This window comes from Procambarus clarkii, chromosome 61 (genome assembly GCF_040958095.1).
Source record: "Procambarus clarkii isolate CNS0578487 chromosome 61, FALCON_Pclarkii_2.0, whole genome shotgun sequence".
Lineage (NCBI taxonomy): Eukaryota > Metazoa > Arthropoda > Malacostraca > Decapoda > Cambaridae > Procambarus > Procambarus clarkii.
Window position 1 is genome coordinate 19,953,214 of NC_091210.1, and position 17,609 is coordinate 19,970,822.

Here is a 17,609-nt window from a genome sequence, read left to right on the forward strand (position 1 = left end):
ATCGTTATCTTTGCAACAGCAATGAATGAACTCAAATGTGCTTAAGTAAATTGTACCTCAAAAAATTAACCAGTAACCATGAAAACAAAGGATAGATAGATAGATAGATAGATAGATAGATAGATAGATAGATAGATAGATAGATAGATAGATAGATAGATAAGAGTGGAATTCTTGTCAAGAGATTTTCAGCCTCTCACCAAGAGTTTAAACACAGGGCGCCTTAGATTCATTAGTAGAGGAAGATATCGACTCATTTTTATGAGGGTAACATCCTCTGGATGCGAAGTCTTGCATCACTCGCTCATGAAAATATGAGTTAGTGCAAAAGGGGAGAAGAAAACGTGAGAAAGAAAACGAGATATTCGACTTGAGAAAAGTCTGAGCAAATTGTGTTAAGGAAAGCTGGTTTTTGAGAGTGTAAAGATGGATTGAAAGACGGAGACGAGCTCAGGGCTGTGAGTAAGTGTCGTGAATAAGCGCAGCTGTGTGAGTAAGCCCTGTGAGTCAACTTACACCCTATTCTATCCAAGGTGGCCTAGTCATCCCTTCACACGCCAACGTCTAACAGATTTAGATCCCTGTGCAAAGGAAGATCTCAACAACTCCTCTTTTCAAAGCAGAGACGCTGCGAACATATTGCCAAAGCGCCACCCCACACACCTCCCGTGCCTGGGGTGAAAGGGATTTCTATTCTCTCTTTCAATAGGAATTTCTCGTCGGCTGAGAACACGAGAGAGCGCCCCCTTGGTCTGCTGGAACTAGCAGAAACATGTCTACACGAATATATCTTTTCAGCGCCCCCAAGCAAGGAGATTGACAAGCCTTACGTGGAGACGGGACTGGCGGTATTTGGACAGACAGAGAGGGAGTGACGGGGTCTACATAGACAGAGACTGGACCTCGAGGATGACGAGTTTGTACAGACAGCAACGATTTGGATATGGAGACTAACGGGACAGTGTTTACACAGACAGAAAAAGTCTATGGACAGGAAAAAGAGATTGACAGAAAGCATCTGTGATCAGGAAGCGTCTACACAGACATTGACAATGACAGACCACCTTTGAATAAGCAGGGAGGCTGACATATTGTTTAAACAGACAGGAAGATTGACAGGAAGTGTCAATATAAACAGACAGGGAGATTGACAGGTTGCGTCAGTTTAAATATGCAGCTGTGTATAAGAGATTATCTCATCTTTCCTGTCACCAGGACGTCTCGGACCCGTGTCGACTAAAAGTAATTCAGTTTTACAACTGTTGTTTACATGGACAAAAAAAAACTGACGCCACTCACATGCCATTAAGTGTGTGTGTGTGTGTGTGTGTGTGTGTGTGTGTGTGTGTGTGTGTGTGTGTGTGTGTGTGTGTGTGTGAGTGTGTGTGTGTGTGTGTGTGTGTGTGTGTGTGTGTGTGTGTGTGTGTGTGTGTGTGTGTGTGTGTGTGTGTGTGTGTGTGTGTGTTTACTAGCTGTGTTTTTGCGGGGGTTGAGCTTTGCTCTTTCGGCCCGCCTCTCAACTGTCAATCAACTGTTTACTAACTACTTTTGTGTGTGTGTGTGTGTGTGTGTGTGTACTCACCTAATTGTACTCACCTAATTGTGCTTGCGGGGGTTGAGCTCTGGCTCTTTGGTCCCGCCTCTCAACCGTCAATCAACTGGTGTACAGATTCCTGAGCCTATTGGGCTCTATCATATCTACATTTGAAACTGTGAATGGAGTCAGCCTCCACCACATCACTTCCTAATGCATCCCATTTGCTAACTACCCTGACACTGAAAAAGTTCTTTCTAACGTCTCTGTGGCTCATTTGGGTACTCAGCTTCCACCTGTGTCCCCTTGTTCGCGTCCCACCAGTGTTGAAAAGTTCATCCTTGTTTACCCGGTCGATTCCCCTGAGGATTTTGTAGGTTGTGATCATGTCCCCCCTTACTCTTCTGTCTTCCAGTGTCGTGAGGTGCATTTCCCGCAGCCTTTCCTCATAACTCATGCCTCTTAGTTCTGGGACTAGTCTAGTAGCATACCTTTGGACTTTTTCCAGCTTCGTCTTGTGCTTGACAAGGTACGGGCTCCATGCTGGGGCCGCATACTCCAGGATTGGTCTTACATATGTGGTGTACAAGATTCTGAATGATTCCTTACACAGGTTCCTGAACGCCGTTCTGATGTTAGCCAGCCTCGCATATGCCGCAGACGTTATTCTCTTTATGTGGGCTTCAGGAGACAGGTTTGGTGTGATATCAACTCCTAGGTCTTTCTCTCTGTCTGTTTCATTAAGTACTTCATCTCCTATTCTGTATCCTGTGCCTGGCCTCCTGTTTCCACTGCCTAGTTTCATTACTTTGCATTTACTCGGGTTGAACTTCAACAGCCATTTGTTGGACCATTCACTCAGTCTATCCAGGTCATCTTGTAGCCTCCTACTATCATCCTCTGTTTCAATCCTCCTCATAATTTTTGCATCGTCGGCAAACATTGAGAGGAACGAATCTATACCCTCTGGGAGATCATTTACATATACCAGAAACAGTATAGGTCCAAGGACTGACCCCTGCGGGACCCCTGCTGTGTGTGTGTGTGTGTGTGTGTGTGTGTGTGTGTGTGTGTGTGTGTGTGTGTGTGTGTGTGTGTGTATTCACCTGGTGTACTTAAAAGGAATTGAAACGAAATGCAGAGACACGTTGAGATAAGCCGTTCTCACTAATTGGAATTTTTTCGGTATAAAATGGCGTAATTTCAAACTCCATATATGTGTAAAGAGCCTGAATTTGGCTCAAAAATCACGCTCAGGAGTCAAATTTCCGACATTTCAGATATTTTGAAAACTGCAGGGGGGTTTGGGCAAAATATGACCCATCGCCTTTTTCAGTAATTGGCATATTATCGGTATAAAAAGTCGTATTTTGAAAATGAAAATTGGTGCTGAGAGTCAGAATTCGGCTCAAAAATCACGCTCAGGAGTCAAATTTCCGACATTTCAGATATTTTGAAAACTGTAGGGGGGTTTGGCCAAAATATGACCCATCGCCTTTTTCAGTAATTGGCATATTATCGGTATAAAAAGTCGTATTTTGAAAATGAAATTAGGTGCTGAGAGTCAGAATTCGGCTCAAATATCACACTCAGGAGTCAAATTTCCGACATTTCAGATATTTTGAAAACTGCAGGGGGGTTTGGGCAAAATATGACTCTTCGCCGTTTTCAGTAATTGGCTTATTTGCGGTATAAAAAGTCGTAATTTGAAAATGAAAATAGGTGCAGAGAGTCAGAATTTGGCTCAAAAATCACGCACAGGAGTCAAATTTTCTACATTTCAGATATTTTGAAAACTGCAGGGGGGTTTGGGCAGAAAATGCCCCATCGCCGTTTTCAGTAATTGGCATATTTTCAGTATAAAGATTCGTAATTTGAAAATGAAAATAGGTGCTGAGAGTCAGAATTCCGCTCAAAAATCACGCACAGGAGTCAAATTTTCTACATTTCAGATATTTTGAAAACTGTAGGGGAGTTTGGGCATAATATGACCCATCGCCTTTTTCAGTAATTGGCATTTTATCGGTATAAAAAGTCGTATTTTGAAAATGAAAATAGGTGCTGAGAGTCAGAATTCGGGTCAAAAATCACGCTCAGGAGTCAAATTTCCGACATTTCAGATATTTTGAAAACTGCAGGGGAGGTTTGGGCAAAATATGGCCCATCGTCGTTTTCAGTAATTGGCATATTATCGGTATAAAAAGTCGTATTTTGAAAATGAAAATAAGTGCTAAGAGTCAGAATTCGGCTCAAAAATCACACTCAGGAGTCAAATTTCCGACATTTCAGATATTTTGAAAACTGCAGGGGGGTTTGGGCAAAATATGGCCCATCGCCGTTTTCAGTAATTGGCATATTATTGGTATAAAAAGTCGATTTTGAAAATGAAAATAGGTGCTGAGAGTCTGAATTCGGCTCAAAAATCACGCTCAGGAGTCAATTTTCCGACATTTCAGATATTTTGAAAACTGCAGGGGGGTTTGGCCAAAATATGACCCATCGCCTTTTTCAGTAATTGGCATATTATCGGTATAAAAAGTCGTATTTTGAAAATGAAAATAAGTGCTAAGAGTCAGAATTCGGCTCAAATATCACACTCAGGAGTCAAATTTCCGACATTTCAGATATTTTGAAAACTGCAGGGGGGTTTGGGCAAAATATGACCCTTCGCCGTTTTCAGTAATTGGCTTATTTGCGGTATAAAAAGTCGTAATTTGGAAATGAAAATAGGTGCAGAGAGTCAGAATTTGGCTCAAAAATCACGCACAGGAGTCAAATTTTCTACATTTCAGATATTTTGAAAACTGCAGGGGGGTTTGGGCAGAAAATGCCCCATCGCCGTTTTCAGTAATTGGCATTTTATCGGTATAAAAAGTCGTATTTTGAAAATGAAAATAGGTGCTGAGAGTCAGAATTCGGCTCAAAAATCACGCTCAGGAGTCAAATTTCCGACATTTCAGATATTTTGAAAACTGCAGGGGGGTTTGGGCAAAATATGACCCATCGCCGTTTTCAGTAATTGACATATTTTCGGTATAAAAAGCCGTATTTTGAAAATGAAAATAGGTGCTAAGAGTCAGAATTCGGCTCAAAAATCACGCTCAGGAGTCAAATTTCCGACATTTCAGATATTTTGAAAACTGTAGGGGGGTTTGGCCAAAATATGACCCATCGCCTTTTTCAGTAATTGGCATATTATCGGTATAAAAAGTCGTATTTTGAAAATGAAATTAGGTGCTGAGAGTCAGAATTCGGCTCAAATATCACACTCAGGAGTCAAATTTCCGACATTTCAGATATTTTGAAAACTGCAGGGGGGTTTGGGCAAAATATGACCCTTCGCCGTTTTCAGTAATTGGCTTATTTGCGGTATAAAAAGTCGTAATTTGAAAATGAAAATAGGTGCAGAGAGTCAGAATTTGGCTCAAAAATCACGCACAGGAGTCAAATTTTCTACATTTCAGATATTTTGAAAACTGCAGGGGGGTTTGGGCAGAAAATGCCCCATCGCCGTTTTCAGTAATTGGCATATTTTCAGTATAAAGATTCGTAATTTGAAAATGAAAATAGGTGCAGAGAGTCAGAATTCCGCTCAAAAATCACGCTCAAGAGTCAAATTTCCGACATTTCAGATATTTTGAAAACTGTAGGGGAGTTTGGGCATAATATGACCCATCGCCTTTTTCAGTAATTGGCATATTATCGGTATAAAAAGTCGTATTTTGAAAATGAAAATAGGTGCTGAGAGTCAGAATTCGGGTCAAAAATCACGCTCAGGAGTCAAATTTCCGACATTTCAGATATTTTGAAAACTGCAGGGGAGGTTTGGGCAAAATATGGCCCATCGTCGTTTTCAGTAATTGGCATATTATCGGTATAAAAAGTCGTATTTTGAAAATGAAAATAAGTGCTAAGAGTCAGAATTCGGCTCAAAAATCACACTCAGGAGTCAAATTTCCGACATTTCAGATATTTTGAAAACTGCAGGGGGGTTTGGGCAAAATATGGCCCATCGCCGTTTTCAGTAATTGGCATATTATTGGTATAAAAAGTCGATTTTGAAAATGAAAATAGGTGCTGAGAGTCTGAATTCGGCTCAAAAATCACGCTCAGGAGTCAATTTTCCGACATTTCAGATATTTTGAAAACTGCAGGGGGGTTTGGCCAAAATATGACCCATCACCTTTTTCAGTAATTGGCATATTATCGGTATAAAAAGTCGTATTTTGAAAATGAAAATAAGTGCTAAGAGTCAGAATTCGGCTCAAATATCACACTCAGGAGTCAAATTTCCGACATTTCAGATATTTTGAAAACTGCAGGGGGGTTTGGGCAAAATATGACCCTTCGCCGTTTTCAGTAATTGGCTTATTTGCGGTATAAAAAGTCGTAATTTGGAAATGAAAATAGGTGCAGAGAGTCAGAATTTGGCTCAAAAATCACGCACAGGAGTCAAATTTTCTACATTTCAGATATTTTGAAAACTGCAGGGGGGTTTGGGCAGAAAATGCCCCATCGCCGTTTTCAGTAATTGGCATTTTATCGGTATAAAAAGTCGTATTTTGAAAATGAAAATAGGTGCTGAGAGTCAGAATTCGGCTCAAAAATCACGCTCAGGAGTCAAATTTCCGACATTTCAGATATTTTGAAAACTGCAGGGGGGTTTGGGCAAAATATGACCCATCGCCGTTTTCAGTAATTGACATATTTTCGGTATAAAAAGCCGTATTTTGAAAATGAAAATAGGTGCTAAGAGTCAGAATTCGGCTCAAAAATCACGCTCTGGAGTCAAATTTCCACTATTTCGGATATTTTGAAAATTGCAGGGGGGTTTGGGCAAAATATGGCCCATCGCGGTTTTCAGTAATTGGCATATTATCGGTATAAAGAGTCGTAATTTGAAAATGAAAATAGGTGCAGATAGTTAGAATTTGGCTCAAAAATCACGCTCAGTAGCCAAATTTTCCACATTTCATATATTTTGAAAACTGCAGGGGGGTTTGGCCAAAATATGATCCATCGCCGTTTATAGTAATTGGCATATATTCGGTATGAAGAGTTGTAATATGAAAATGAAAATAGGTGCAGAGAGTCAGAATTCGGCTCAAAAATCAAGCCCAGAAGTCAAATTTCCCACATTTCGGATATTTTCAAAATTGCAGGGGGTTTGGCTAAAATGTGACCCATTGTTGTTTTCAGTAATTGGCATATTTTCGGTATAAAGAGTCGTAATTTTAAAATGAAAATAGGTGCAGAGAACCAGAATTCGGCTCAAAAATGACGCACATGAGTCAGATTTGCATTATTTCTGATATTTTAAAAACTGTAGGGAGGGGGGTATGGGCAAAATGTGACCCATCGCTGTTTTCACTAATTGGCATATTTTCGACATAAAAAGTCGTAATTTCAAACTCAAAATATATGTAGTGAGGCAGAATTCAGCTCAAAAATAAGGCTCGCGAGTCAGATTTGCTATATTTTTGAAAACTGCAGGGGGGGGGGGGCAATTTGGGCACAATGTGATCCATCGCCGTTTCCAATAATTGGCATATTTTTTTATATATAAAGTCGTTATTTCAAGTCTAAATATGTGCAGGGAGCCAGAAATCGACTGAAAAACTTTCACACCGAGAGCCGGTCGGCCGAACGGACAGCACACTGGACGTGTGATCCTGTGGTCCTGGGTTCGATCCCAGGCGCCGGCGAGAAACAATGGGCAGAGTTTCTTTGACCCTATGTCCCTATTACCTAGCAGTAAAATAGGTACCTGGGTGTTAGTCAGCTGTCACGGGCTGCTTCCTGTGGGTGGAGGCCTGGTCAAGGACCGGGCCGCGGGGACACTAAAGCCCCGAAATCATCTCAAGATAACCATTGAAGAGTTGCTAAGTGTTAAATGTTAAATATGGTAAAATAAAACAACCAACATATTAACAACAATGATTACTACTACCATATATAGTTTTAAAATTATAGGGTATATACAAGTAGTATACTGTATCTTCATGAATAATTTGATTTAAAAGTGCTCGTCCCAATTAACATGTAGACAGCAAAAAAAAATTTTCTTGGATGGTTACCTGATCAACCAGGCTGTGACTCATACGTCAGGCTGCGAGCAGCCGCGTCCAACAGCCTGGTTGATCAGTCCAGCAACCAGGAGGCCTGGTCGACGACCGGGCCACGGGGACGCTAAGCCCCGGAAGCACCTCAAGGTAACCACCTCAAGGTAGGTGCTTTTCTTCATATATTAGGATAGGCATCAGTGAATCAGATTTAATAATCCTCTTTTTATTCACATAAGTTTACCCCCACATCAGTAAAGATATACAGAGCTAGCATACCACAATCTTATATACAATCTTTTAATATTACAACATTCACATAGAATCTGTTAACTGTACACACAGATGCAGCAAAATATGTTGCCGAATTTTATACTACTGTACTACTACTAGGGAAAAAAAAAAAAAGTACAAATTTCTATTCCTAGGGAGAACAAATATAATCTTAACAGTCCAGTAGCACTTTCTTCATCGGCAGCGGCAAGCAATGGGCAGCACGCACTGTTATTTACACAACAGAAGGTCGTCACCTACTTACGTGTGTGTAACTTCCCTGGAAACACAAACCGAAACTGTCTCTATTTTCCGCTTGTTACAACTTGTAATAGAGTTGTTATGTCTTGGCTTAACGTGTTTATGACGTATTTAAACATTGTTACAACTTGTTATATTGGTTGTTATAACTGGTTAGCAGGTGTTAAAACTTGTTCGAACGTTGTACCAACGTCGTAGTTTCGGTGTGTGTTTGGCGGGTTATATTCCAAACTAGTCCTAACTCTACCTCCTGGCAACAGTAATCAACTGGATCTGCCACTATTATGCTTTTATAAAATAAGACACACATAGAAAAATAAATGAAGCTAATATCATAGAAAAAAAATTATGTAAATAAGATACAGTACATTAAAATTCTGGAAAACTAAAAACCATACAGTATGATGAACAATTTATCCAAACTCTTGTCAAAACAAAATGGAAAAAAAACTCTAAAATATGACATGAGTATGAGCATCAATGATCTGACAAAAAAAAAATAAAAAATTGTCTCTATTTGACTAAAAAATAAAAGCCAGATTTACAATTTCATCTGATTTATATTATATATATATTGCATAATGAATGCTGGAATTTCTGGTTACATTCCCCTGGGCAAATCTGAGCAAACGACTATATAACATTGATCATACATTCATTTAACGTTGCTCGTACATTCATTTAACGTGGCTCAAGAATGTGTTGCCCGTTGGGATGCTATCAAACAAAACTTTTATGCAGTATATTTAATGTCGACGGTCTAAACACGTATACACTTGCCCTTACAGGAATACTGTATTGTGTGGTTACAAAGTATATTGGAAAAAAAAAGGAAATGGTTTTCAATTTGTGCACAAGTTGACAATAATAAATTAAAGTAAAAGAATCCTCAGCCAATGAATCCTCTTTGCTTTTAAGAACTTATCGAGAATATGGAATGTTCGAATCTTGAAGCTATCCTAACTAAACCTTGTTGCCCATCTTGGCCTTTGATGTCTGCAAATAAGAAACATTAAGATTAAAATAAGGCCTCAGAAAACAAAAAATTTATGTCAATGAATACTTATTTCAAAAATTAAACATTATTGTCTCAAAGTATTGAAAAAACAAGTTACTGGTAATGAACTGTGTTGACCCTGCAAAATTGAATTAAATTTTGAGTGACCAAAGCCACTCAAATCTGCAACTGTTCAAATGAGGCAATTTAGAGATCCCTTCCGATCATAAAATTGGGATGATTGAATGAAATGAAAAGTACTCCATAATAGTCTAAAATAATTATTTTAAGTACTGTATTTATAATGATAATTCCAATTACCATCCATACTAACATGTACTATACAATAGTAATAGTTACAGCTACGAAACACTATGACAAAACCATATTCAGCAGCTTACCTGCAAGATGCCCACAATAAGACCAAAGAGACCAATAGCACTGCCAAAGATCTCGATAATCAGGATACGCACGAAGAGAGAGGCATCGGCAGCATCAGCCAGAGCAGCGGCAGAACCTGTAAAAAGATTTAATGGTCATTATCGTAATTCTATTTCGCACTTTTCGTGAAGTTTGGAGGCCTCATCCTGGAGTAACAATGATAATCCTATATGAAAAGAAGACAAGATACTGAAAGAGATCCTTCCGTTCACCTTTTCTCACACATGGAAAGCCAACACTCCCACATTTCAGGACATCATCCACAGCACCACCCTCCACCTTTTCGTACTGCTCCACATGTAATTGCCACACACACATCTTTCAACGTCCTTAGGATACATAGAATAATAAACAATTATTGCCACAACTGTGTAGCAATTCATTCTCAAAATATTGTGTATGGTACTACCCCCCCCCCTTTCCCCAACCTGCTACCGCTCCCTTTGGCAATGCCACCAGAGACTACACGGGGCAATAATTGGGACATTCCTTGCAACACAAAGTCTTCAACGTTTCAAGCTGATACACAAATGACATTCTTCTCAAAGTTGCACGGCTGCTAAAGCATAGCTTTCACAAAACCCTACAGTACTCCCTTTCGGGCATACCTAATAACTTACAACAAACAGTGCCGTAGTCCTATATATTCACATCTCTGAAATACTCGGTGCCACAAAACTATGTACGAAGGTATCAATTAGAATCTTACCAACAATTCCAACAGCAACACCACAGAAGAGATTAGTAAAGCCCACAGTCAATCCTGCAGCAAACATCAGGTAACCAGACAGCAGGTTTTGCTCCAAAACCTTCTCGTTGAATGCAGCGTTGCTATCAGAGTATTCCTGCAACAAATTATATTTAGTATGAAATGAGACATGGTGTCATCACAAGCCAATTGAGATTATTCCTCATCTCCTAGGCTAGTGTATGTCAAATTAAAATGAGAAACTATTGATGCCATTGATGGGATTTAACCTGCGTATCCGAACTCTTCAGACAAATGCTGCACTACTGACTGGACTATGATGTGCGTGAGGTGGTCAGGGAAGAAGTAAGTAAGTGTTCAATGATTTGTTTACACAGAAAAGTAGCCTATATTCTACAAGGACAATGAATGACCAGTACGTACCTCCAGGACTCCGGCAAGAATGATGGCAATAATTAGTCCGTAAATAGCCACAGCCTCACAGAAGATGACCGAGATAAGGTTCTTGGTCTTGATACGAGGGGCACGAACACCACCGCCAACAATACTTACGCCTGTTGTGTGGATGCCCCTGAGAGAATAAATTAATTTAAAGTTCTGTTCAAAATTGCATAATAAAATATTTGACTGAGATAAGATAAATCGATTAGAATCACAAAATACTGTAATCAAATTAAACCAATGGAAGTAGATGGTATTGTACATGGACAGAAATAAAAGAATGAAAAAGAATGACCTCTTGCCATACAAAAATTTTACAAGTAAAAATCTGAAATACATTCAAGTGAAAGGCAGAAAATACAGTACTGTACTGTATAAAGATTTAAGTTTATCGAAACATCCATGTGGTCCCTTGGAGATCTCCGATTTTATGCCGAGTGCCGTATCTCACAGCAGCAGTCATTGAAGGCAATCACACACTTTACGTAAACTTATACTCACATAGCAGCCCCGACCACGGAGAGAGAGACGGTCAACCCAATCCCAAGGGCTCCAAAGAAGTAGGGAGACACATTAGACAAGAACCAGCCAAAGTCGATCCTCTCGCCCTGGCCAGTGATAGTGTACCCGATACCTGTTGTGTGTAAACAAACATCAATCATATGTGGCTATTATACATACAGGTATGTGATATCATATGGCGTTGATTGCCCGAAACGCTCTGCATTTTAGTGGCTTTAGGCATAGTATGTATTAGCTTATCTAGAATTCCAGCATTCTGTTTGTAACTCATCTAGTACATATGTACTTTTACCTGAATAATTATTTATTATATTATTTATCATTATTGCAGTCAAAAAGAAAATAAAAAGCCTTTCTCAATTCCATTACATGTAAGTTTAAAAACACTAGATTAGATTTCAGTCTGCTAAAGATGTAATTGCTTTCTAAAAAAAAACTCCTGAAAGCCACAACTAAGAATTAGGAAAACAAGTACGTATAGAAATAGCCGCACAACGGAACCTTATTCCTTAGAAATACGAAGCTATTCACTTACCAATGGCAGCCAGGACCAGGAGGTAGAGATAGAGACCATATTCAACATAGCTTCTTATGTACCCCATAGTTACAGTACTCCTGGGGGAAACGGGAAAAAAAGAATACAGTACTCTATGTTTGCCACAATCAAAGGCTTAATATACAATACAGCTGTAGGAATAGACACCCAAGACACGCATCTCAAAATATATGAAGTGATGACCAGACCTCACACTAGAAGGTGAAGGGACGACGACGTTTCGGTCCGTCCTGGACCATTCTCAAGTCGATTGTGACACGACTTGAGAATGATTCACAATCGACTTGAGAATGGTCCAGGACGGACCGAAACGTCGTCGTCCCTTAACCTTCTAGTGTGTGGTCTAGTCAACATACTTTAGCCACGTTATTGTGACTCCTCGCCTGCATAATTCGGTATACTTTGGGAGCATAATTCGGTATACTTTGGGAGCATAATTCGGTATACTTTGGGAGAATAATTCAGATATGTCAAATCATTTCAGTCCCCGAGTGAGAATCGAACCCGGGACCCCTGATTGTGAGCCCAAGAACACAATCTCACAACAAAAATGTTCCCGTGACTACAATAGGCGCTTCAGCTGGGCCACAAATCTATTTTTTGTTCCAAAATACAATCAGAAAAAATATAATACAGGCCTAAATATTTTTTTTTTTTTTTTGCATGGTGTTTCATTGTACACAAGCTGCAAATCCTCAGTACCAGCCACAACAACCTTCTTTACCAGCAGAAGAAGGCTTATATACCCCAAATTATTGTAGTAATATCGTGTATTTTGGAGTTTGTGATATAAGAGTGAACTCCAATATGCCAGAAGAGTATGTCCCTTCAGTATATCTTCCCTCCCGCGCTTGTGTGAGCGTCTAGGTAGACACACAGCGTCTTAAGGACCTCTACACCACTAGACACGACGTATATCGTCTTGAATTTACCTTAAAACAGCAAGAAAGTGGTAATCTTCGGAGGCTCTGTCGTCCGCCTTTGACAAGAGTTGAGGATCGATCACCTGACGCAATTTCCACCAGGTTTTCGGCACAATTTCTCCAATATTTGGTAAATGTTGTGCTGTTTTTTTCATTTATTTGCAATTAAATTCAGCGATTTTAAATGTATTATTTACATAATTTGTTTATTGTTTATTGTTTTGGAAGCATAATTTTTTGGCGAAATATTTCGTAAGTTTGGGTTTAGGTTCAGTATTTTCACAGAAATCTTAAGAGAAAAGTTATTGTTATAAATGGTAATTTAGGGTTAAAGTGTACGTTATTGAATGAGGTAATATATAAATGATTTTGTAGGCGGGAATGAGGCTTAAAGGGGCGTGGGTGGACGTACCCTGACCCGTGGTGAAAGTAGCCGCGGCGGGCGTGTTATTGTTGGTACTGGCGGCTGTGTGTGTGTGGAGAATTTCCTCTCTCTCTCTCTCTCTCCTCTCCTTTACTGTCCTCAGGACGCCCATTTCCCGTCCTAGCCACCGTCAGCATGGCGGCCAGGCTTGGGTAAACTCGTCGCTGGGTTATATATGCCGTCCGCTGCCTCAAATGGCTAAAGGATTCTGCGTCTGTCTCAAGTCAAGAGTGTGTTCTTGAAGAAGGTGTCTAAGTCTCCTGGGGATCTCTTTAGAATATATCAACTCCCGTCGGCGTCATGCCGGGCAAAAAGAAGAAATACAATGCGAGGTTTCCTCCGGTAAGTTGGAAATGCTGTGTGGAGGATAGTTCTAAGGCCTTACTCGTTAGTGACTTGGCGCTTTCCCTTGATAATTCCTTCCTGCCTTACTCCTTGGTGGCTTGGCGCTTTCCCTTGATAATTCCTTCCTGCCTTATTCCTTGATGGCTTGGCGCTTTCCCTTGATAATTCCTTCCTTCCTTACTCCTTGGTGGCTTGGCGCTTTCCCTTGATAATTCCTTCCTTCCTTACTTCTTGGTGGCTTGGCACTTTCCCTTGATAATTCCTTCCTGCCTTACTCCTTGGTGGCTTGGCGCTTTCCCTTGATAATTCCTTCCTTCCTTACTCCTTGGTGGCTTGGCGCTTTCCCTTGATAATTCCTTCCTGCCTTACTTCTTGGTGGCTTGGCGCTTTCCCTTGATAATTCCTTCCTTCCTTACTCCTTGGTGGCTTGGCGCTTTCCCTTGATAATTCCTTCCTGCCTTACTTCTTGAGGGTCCGTCTAATTACCACAAGCTTCACAAAGCTTCCTGGCAGTACGTTAGTAATGAATAAATATAATAGGTTAGGTTGACCTAACCTAACCTATCCTATCCTAACCTAACTTAACCTATCCTATCCTAACCTAACTTAACCTAACCTAACTTAACCTAACCTAACTTAACCTAACCTAACTTAACTTAACTTAACCGAACTGAAGCTTGGATCGTCGATTTGATTTGGCGTCACCAGCTTTTTATTTTCGTCTAATTTCTTTATAAAAAGATAGTTTTTCAGATTAAAATTATGTTTTTTCGTGTTGTACATTCAGCACCAACATTATACTGAGTAAATATATCATATTTATTTATTACTAACGTATTGACAGGAAGCTTTGTGAAGCTTGTGGTAGCTTGCGGTAATTAGACGGACCGCTCCTTGATGGTAGGTCGGTGCATGAAGGACTTATTCTCACTGGTGACATTGACGAGGTTTGAAGGTTTTTGTCTGTGGTCTTTTGCTGTAGATGCAATGGAGCGGCGACTATAAATGGGCGGGGGTTTAGAGGGAGGCTTAACGCACTGTAGAGCGAGGTGTTATGTTTAAGGGAGCCGGTGTGCCGAGCGGACAGCACACTGGACTTGTGATCCTGTGGTCCCGGGTTCGATCCCGGGCACCGGCGAGAAACAACGGGCAGAGTTTCTTTCACCCTATGCCCCTGTTACCAGCAGTAAAAATAGGTACCTGGGTGTTAGTCAGCTGTCACAGGCTGCTTCCTGGGGGGGGGGGGAGGCCTGGTCGAGGACCGGGCTGCGGGGACACTAAAGCCCCAAAATCATCACAAGATAACCTCAAGAAGATGGCGTCAGCTGATGGTTGGTGCTGCGGCAAGGCAGCCATGTTGACCAGACCACACACTAGAAATTGAAGGGACGACGACGTTTCGGTCCGTCCTGGACCATTCAACTTTGCATTTCATCAACTGTGCCCACTCTCAAGCTAAACGAAATTTCTTTCATCCTAAACCTGCTTCCAACACTAGTAGCACTGTACTATGCCTTCCCTTCATATCTGAACTCAAAACTTTTACCAATACCTTTCCTCCTCTTGACATTAAACTCGCCTTTCGACAAACTAACACACTTCGTAGCAATCTAGTTCACACTGCTCCTCCTGCTTCTAATGCTGCTGGTGTCTACTCTATTTCCTGTTCATCTTGTCCTCTCCAATACTTTGGCGAAACTGGCCGTACACTGAATGACAGACTTAAAGAACACAAGAGAAGTGTTAAGTCTGCAGACACTAACAATGCTCTCTTCTGCCATGTGAGGGATTCTAATCATCCCATTGATTGGTCTTCCTCCAAAATAATCTTTCCTGCCTCTACTCTACACAGACGCCGTCTTGTAGAATCGGCTCTTATAAATAATGTACCCAACATGAACTTGAGTCCTGGCTTTGTTGCTGTGGACTCTTCCCTTTCACAGTATATACTCAAATGCTCTAATCTTTCTAACAAACGTGACTTAACATAAGCTTTTCCCCTTCCATTTCTTTCTTTCTCTTTCCTTTTCTTTCTCTCTTCTCCCTTTTTCTGTTCATTGTCTTCTCCTACGCTCCCTTGCTATCCTCTTCTTTTTCCTATTTCTATCTCCTTCGGTGGTTATAATAGGAGCTGCCTCGTATGGGCCAATAGGCCTGCTGCAGTTCTCATTACTACTATCCCCTACACCTGACTTTCCTCCTCAGCTCTCTCTTGCCTATTTATTGCCTGTCCCTACCTCCTCATCACAATCGACTTGAGAATGGTCCAGGACGGACCGAAACGTCGTCGTCCCTTCAATTTCTAGTGTGTGGTCTGGTCAACATACTTCAGCCACGTTATTGTGACTCATCGCCTGCACAAGGCAGCCATTTTCTGTGTTTGGCTGCTGGCGGCGGGAGGTATATGCACAGATCGAATGTGGCCCAGTTCGCTGGTCGACTGGAGATATTTAGCCAGTGTTTTGACTATTTGGTATTTATATGAAATATGAGAGCCTCTCTAAATATATGCTCGATGTGGAAAGGTATTTTAAGAGCGATAAATACTTCGCTGCATCGTCGCCCTTGAATCGACTGACGACAAAAACATTCAAACCTCAACTGATCATAAATATTGGCACGTCACTCGATATTATCACTCGTGCATTCATCAGGAGAAAACCTTCATGTATAGTATACATACTGTAAAGAAGTTGTACATGGGGGGGGAATTTTTTGTGTTTACTAGTCAACTGTAAAAAAAAAATTAATTAAACTCATTGCATAATTTTTAAGTGCTAGTGGGTGAAGACTGGTGAGTTTACCCTAATTGTAAGTTCTTCGTGTTTAGAGTTTACATTGGCTAATGTATTATAGTGTACGGAACTGTAATTAAACCTTTGTAACATTATAACATTCAAGAATTTTGTCCTCAATAGGCATATTCAAATTCAAAAACTTTGTACATGTATAGTTGGGTTAATTTACTCAAACTTAGTCAATTATTTACCTAAGAAAAAGTTATAGTAATGACATAGCGTTGTGAATTGCTAAAGTAGTGTGATATGAACATAAAGTAATACCAGTTCCCGAACTGTACTGCCATTTTTCTTCCAGGCGAGGATCAAGAAAATAATGCAGACAGACGAAGAGGTCGGGAAGGTGGCGGCAGCTGTTCCTGTCATTATCTATATCCTTTCATGCAATGCATAATGTGTGAATAATAATGCCTTACCTCACTGATCTTATTTAACATTAACTGCACAGACACTAGCTTTGATGGGCTATCTTGAGGTTATCTTGAGATGATTTCGGGGCTTTAGTGTCCCCGCGGCCCGGTCCTCGACCAGGCCTCCACCCCCAGGAAGCAGCCCGTGACAGCTGACTAACACCCAGGTACCTATTTTACTGCTAGGTAACAGGGGCATAGGGTGAAAGAAACTCAGCCCATTGTTTCTCGCCGGCGCCTGGGATCGAACCCGGGACCACAGAATCACAAGACCAGTGTGCTGTCCGCTCGGCCGACCGGCTCCCATGAGGCTCCATGAGGTAATTACCTAAGTGTAGTCACAGGAAGAGAGCTATGCTGGGAGCCGGTGGGCTGAGCGGACAGCACGCTGGACTTGTGATCCTGTGGCCCTGGGTTCGATTCCAGGCGCCGGCGAGAAACAATGGGCAGTTTCTTTCACCCTATGCCCCTGTTACCTAGCAGTAAAATAGGTACCTGGGTGTTAGTCAGCTGTCACGGGCTGCTTCCTGGGGGTGGAGGCCTGGTCGAGGACCGGGCCGCTGGGACACTAAAAAGCCCCGAAATCATCTCAAGATAACCTCAAGATATGTTCGTGGGTTCCTGTCTTCTCAATAATCTTTGTCGTGTGACACTTTGAAACTACATATGGTTTTGACATCTACCGCTGTCGCACTGGTTCTAACCTCTACAACTCTGCACACAATAGAGAACTTTGGTGTATTTTTTATCACCTTTGTTTTCTTGCGTCTGTGACCTCCTGTAGTGGACGGCATGTCCTTCCTGCGAGCATGAGGACCCTGGTTCTAACCCTGGACAGGGTGTGATGAATGGGCACCATTCATCACAACCTGTTTGCCTTCCTGTATGTCTAGCATAATTTGAGATGAATAAT

The 17,609-nt window shown here is 41.0% G+C and overlaps 2 protein-coding genes across 3 annotated transcripts in view; one reads left to right on the top strand and one right to left on the bottom strand.

The window, feature by feature from the left end:
- Positions 1-7,806: 7,806 nt before the first annotated feature.
- On the bottom strand, positions 7,807-12,889 carry LOC123774451 (V-type proton ATPase 21 kDa proteolipid subunit c''). The gene is made up of 7 exons (XM_045768790.1): positions 12,729-12,889; positions 11,776-11,855; positions 11,220-11,352; positions 10,701-10,848; positions 10,278-10,413; positions 9,529-9,644; positions 7,807-9,126 (listed from the first exon to the last, which is right to left on the bottom strand). The coding sequence occupies exons 1-7, from the start codon at positions 12,872-12,874 to the stop codon at positions 9,094-9,096; spliced, it is 792 nt and encodes a 263-aa protein (XP_045624746.1). The 5' UTR covers positions 12,875-12,889; the 3' UTR covers positions 7,807-9,093.
- Positions 12,890-13,144: 255 nt separating this feature from the next.
- NC2alpha (negative cofactor 2 alpha) overlaps positions 13,145-17,609 on the top strand; it is a 28,475-nt gene continuing 24,010 nt past the window's right edge. For both annotated transcript variants that reach the window (XM_045768791.2, XM_045768792.2), the window contains exons 1-2: positions 13,145-13,485; positions 16,585-16,657. In XM_045768791.2, coding sequence (XP_045624747.1) covers positions 13,444-13,485; positions 16,585-16,657 — 115 coding nt within the window. In that variant the 5' untranslated portion in view covers positions 13,145-13,443. The remainder of the gene's footprint in view (positions 13,486-16,584; positions 16,658-17,609) is intronic.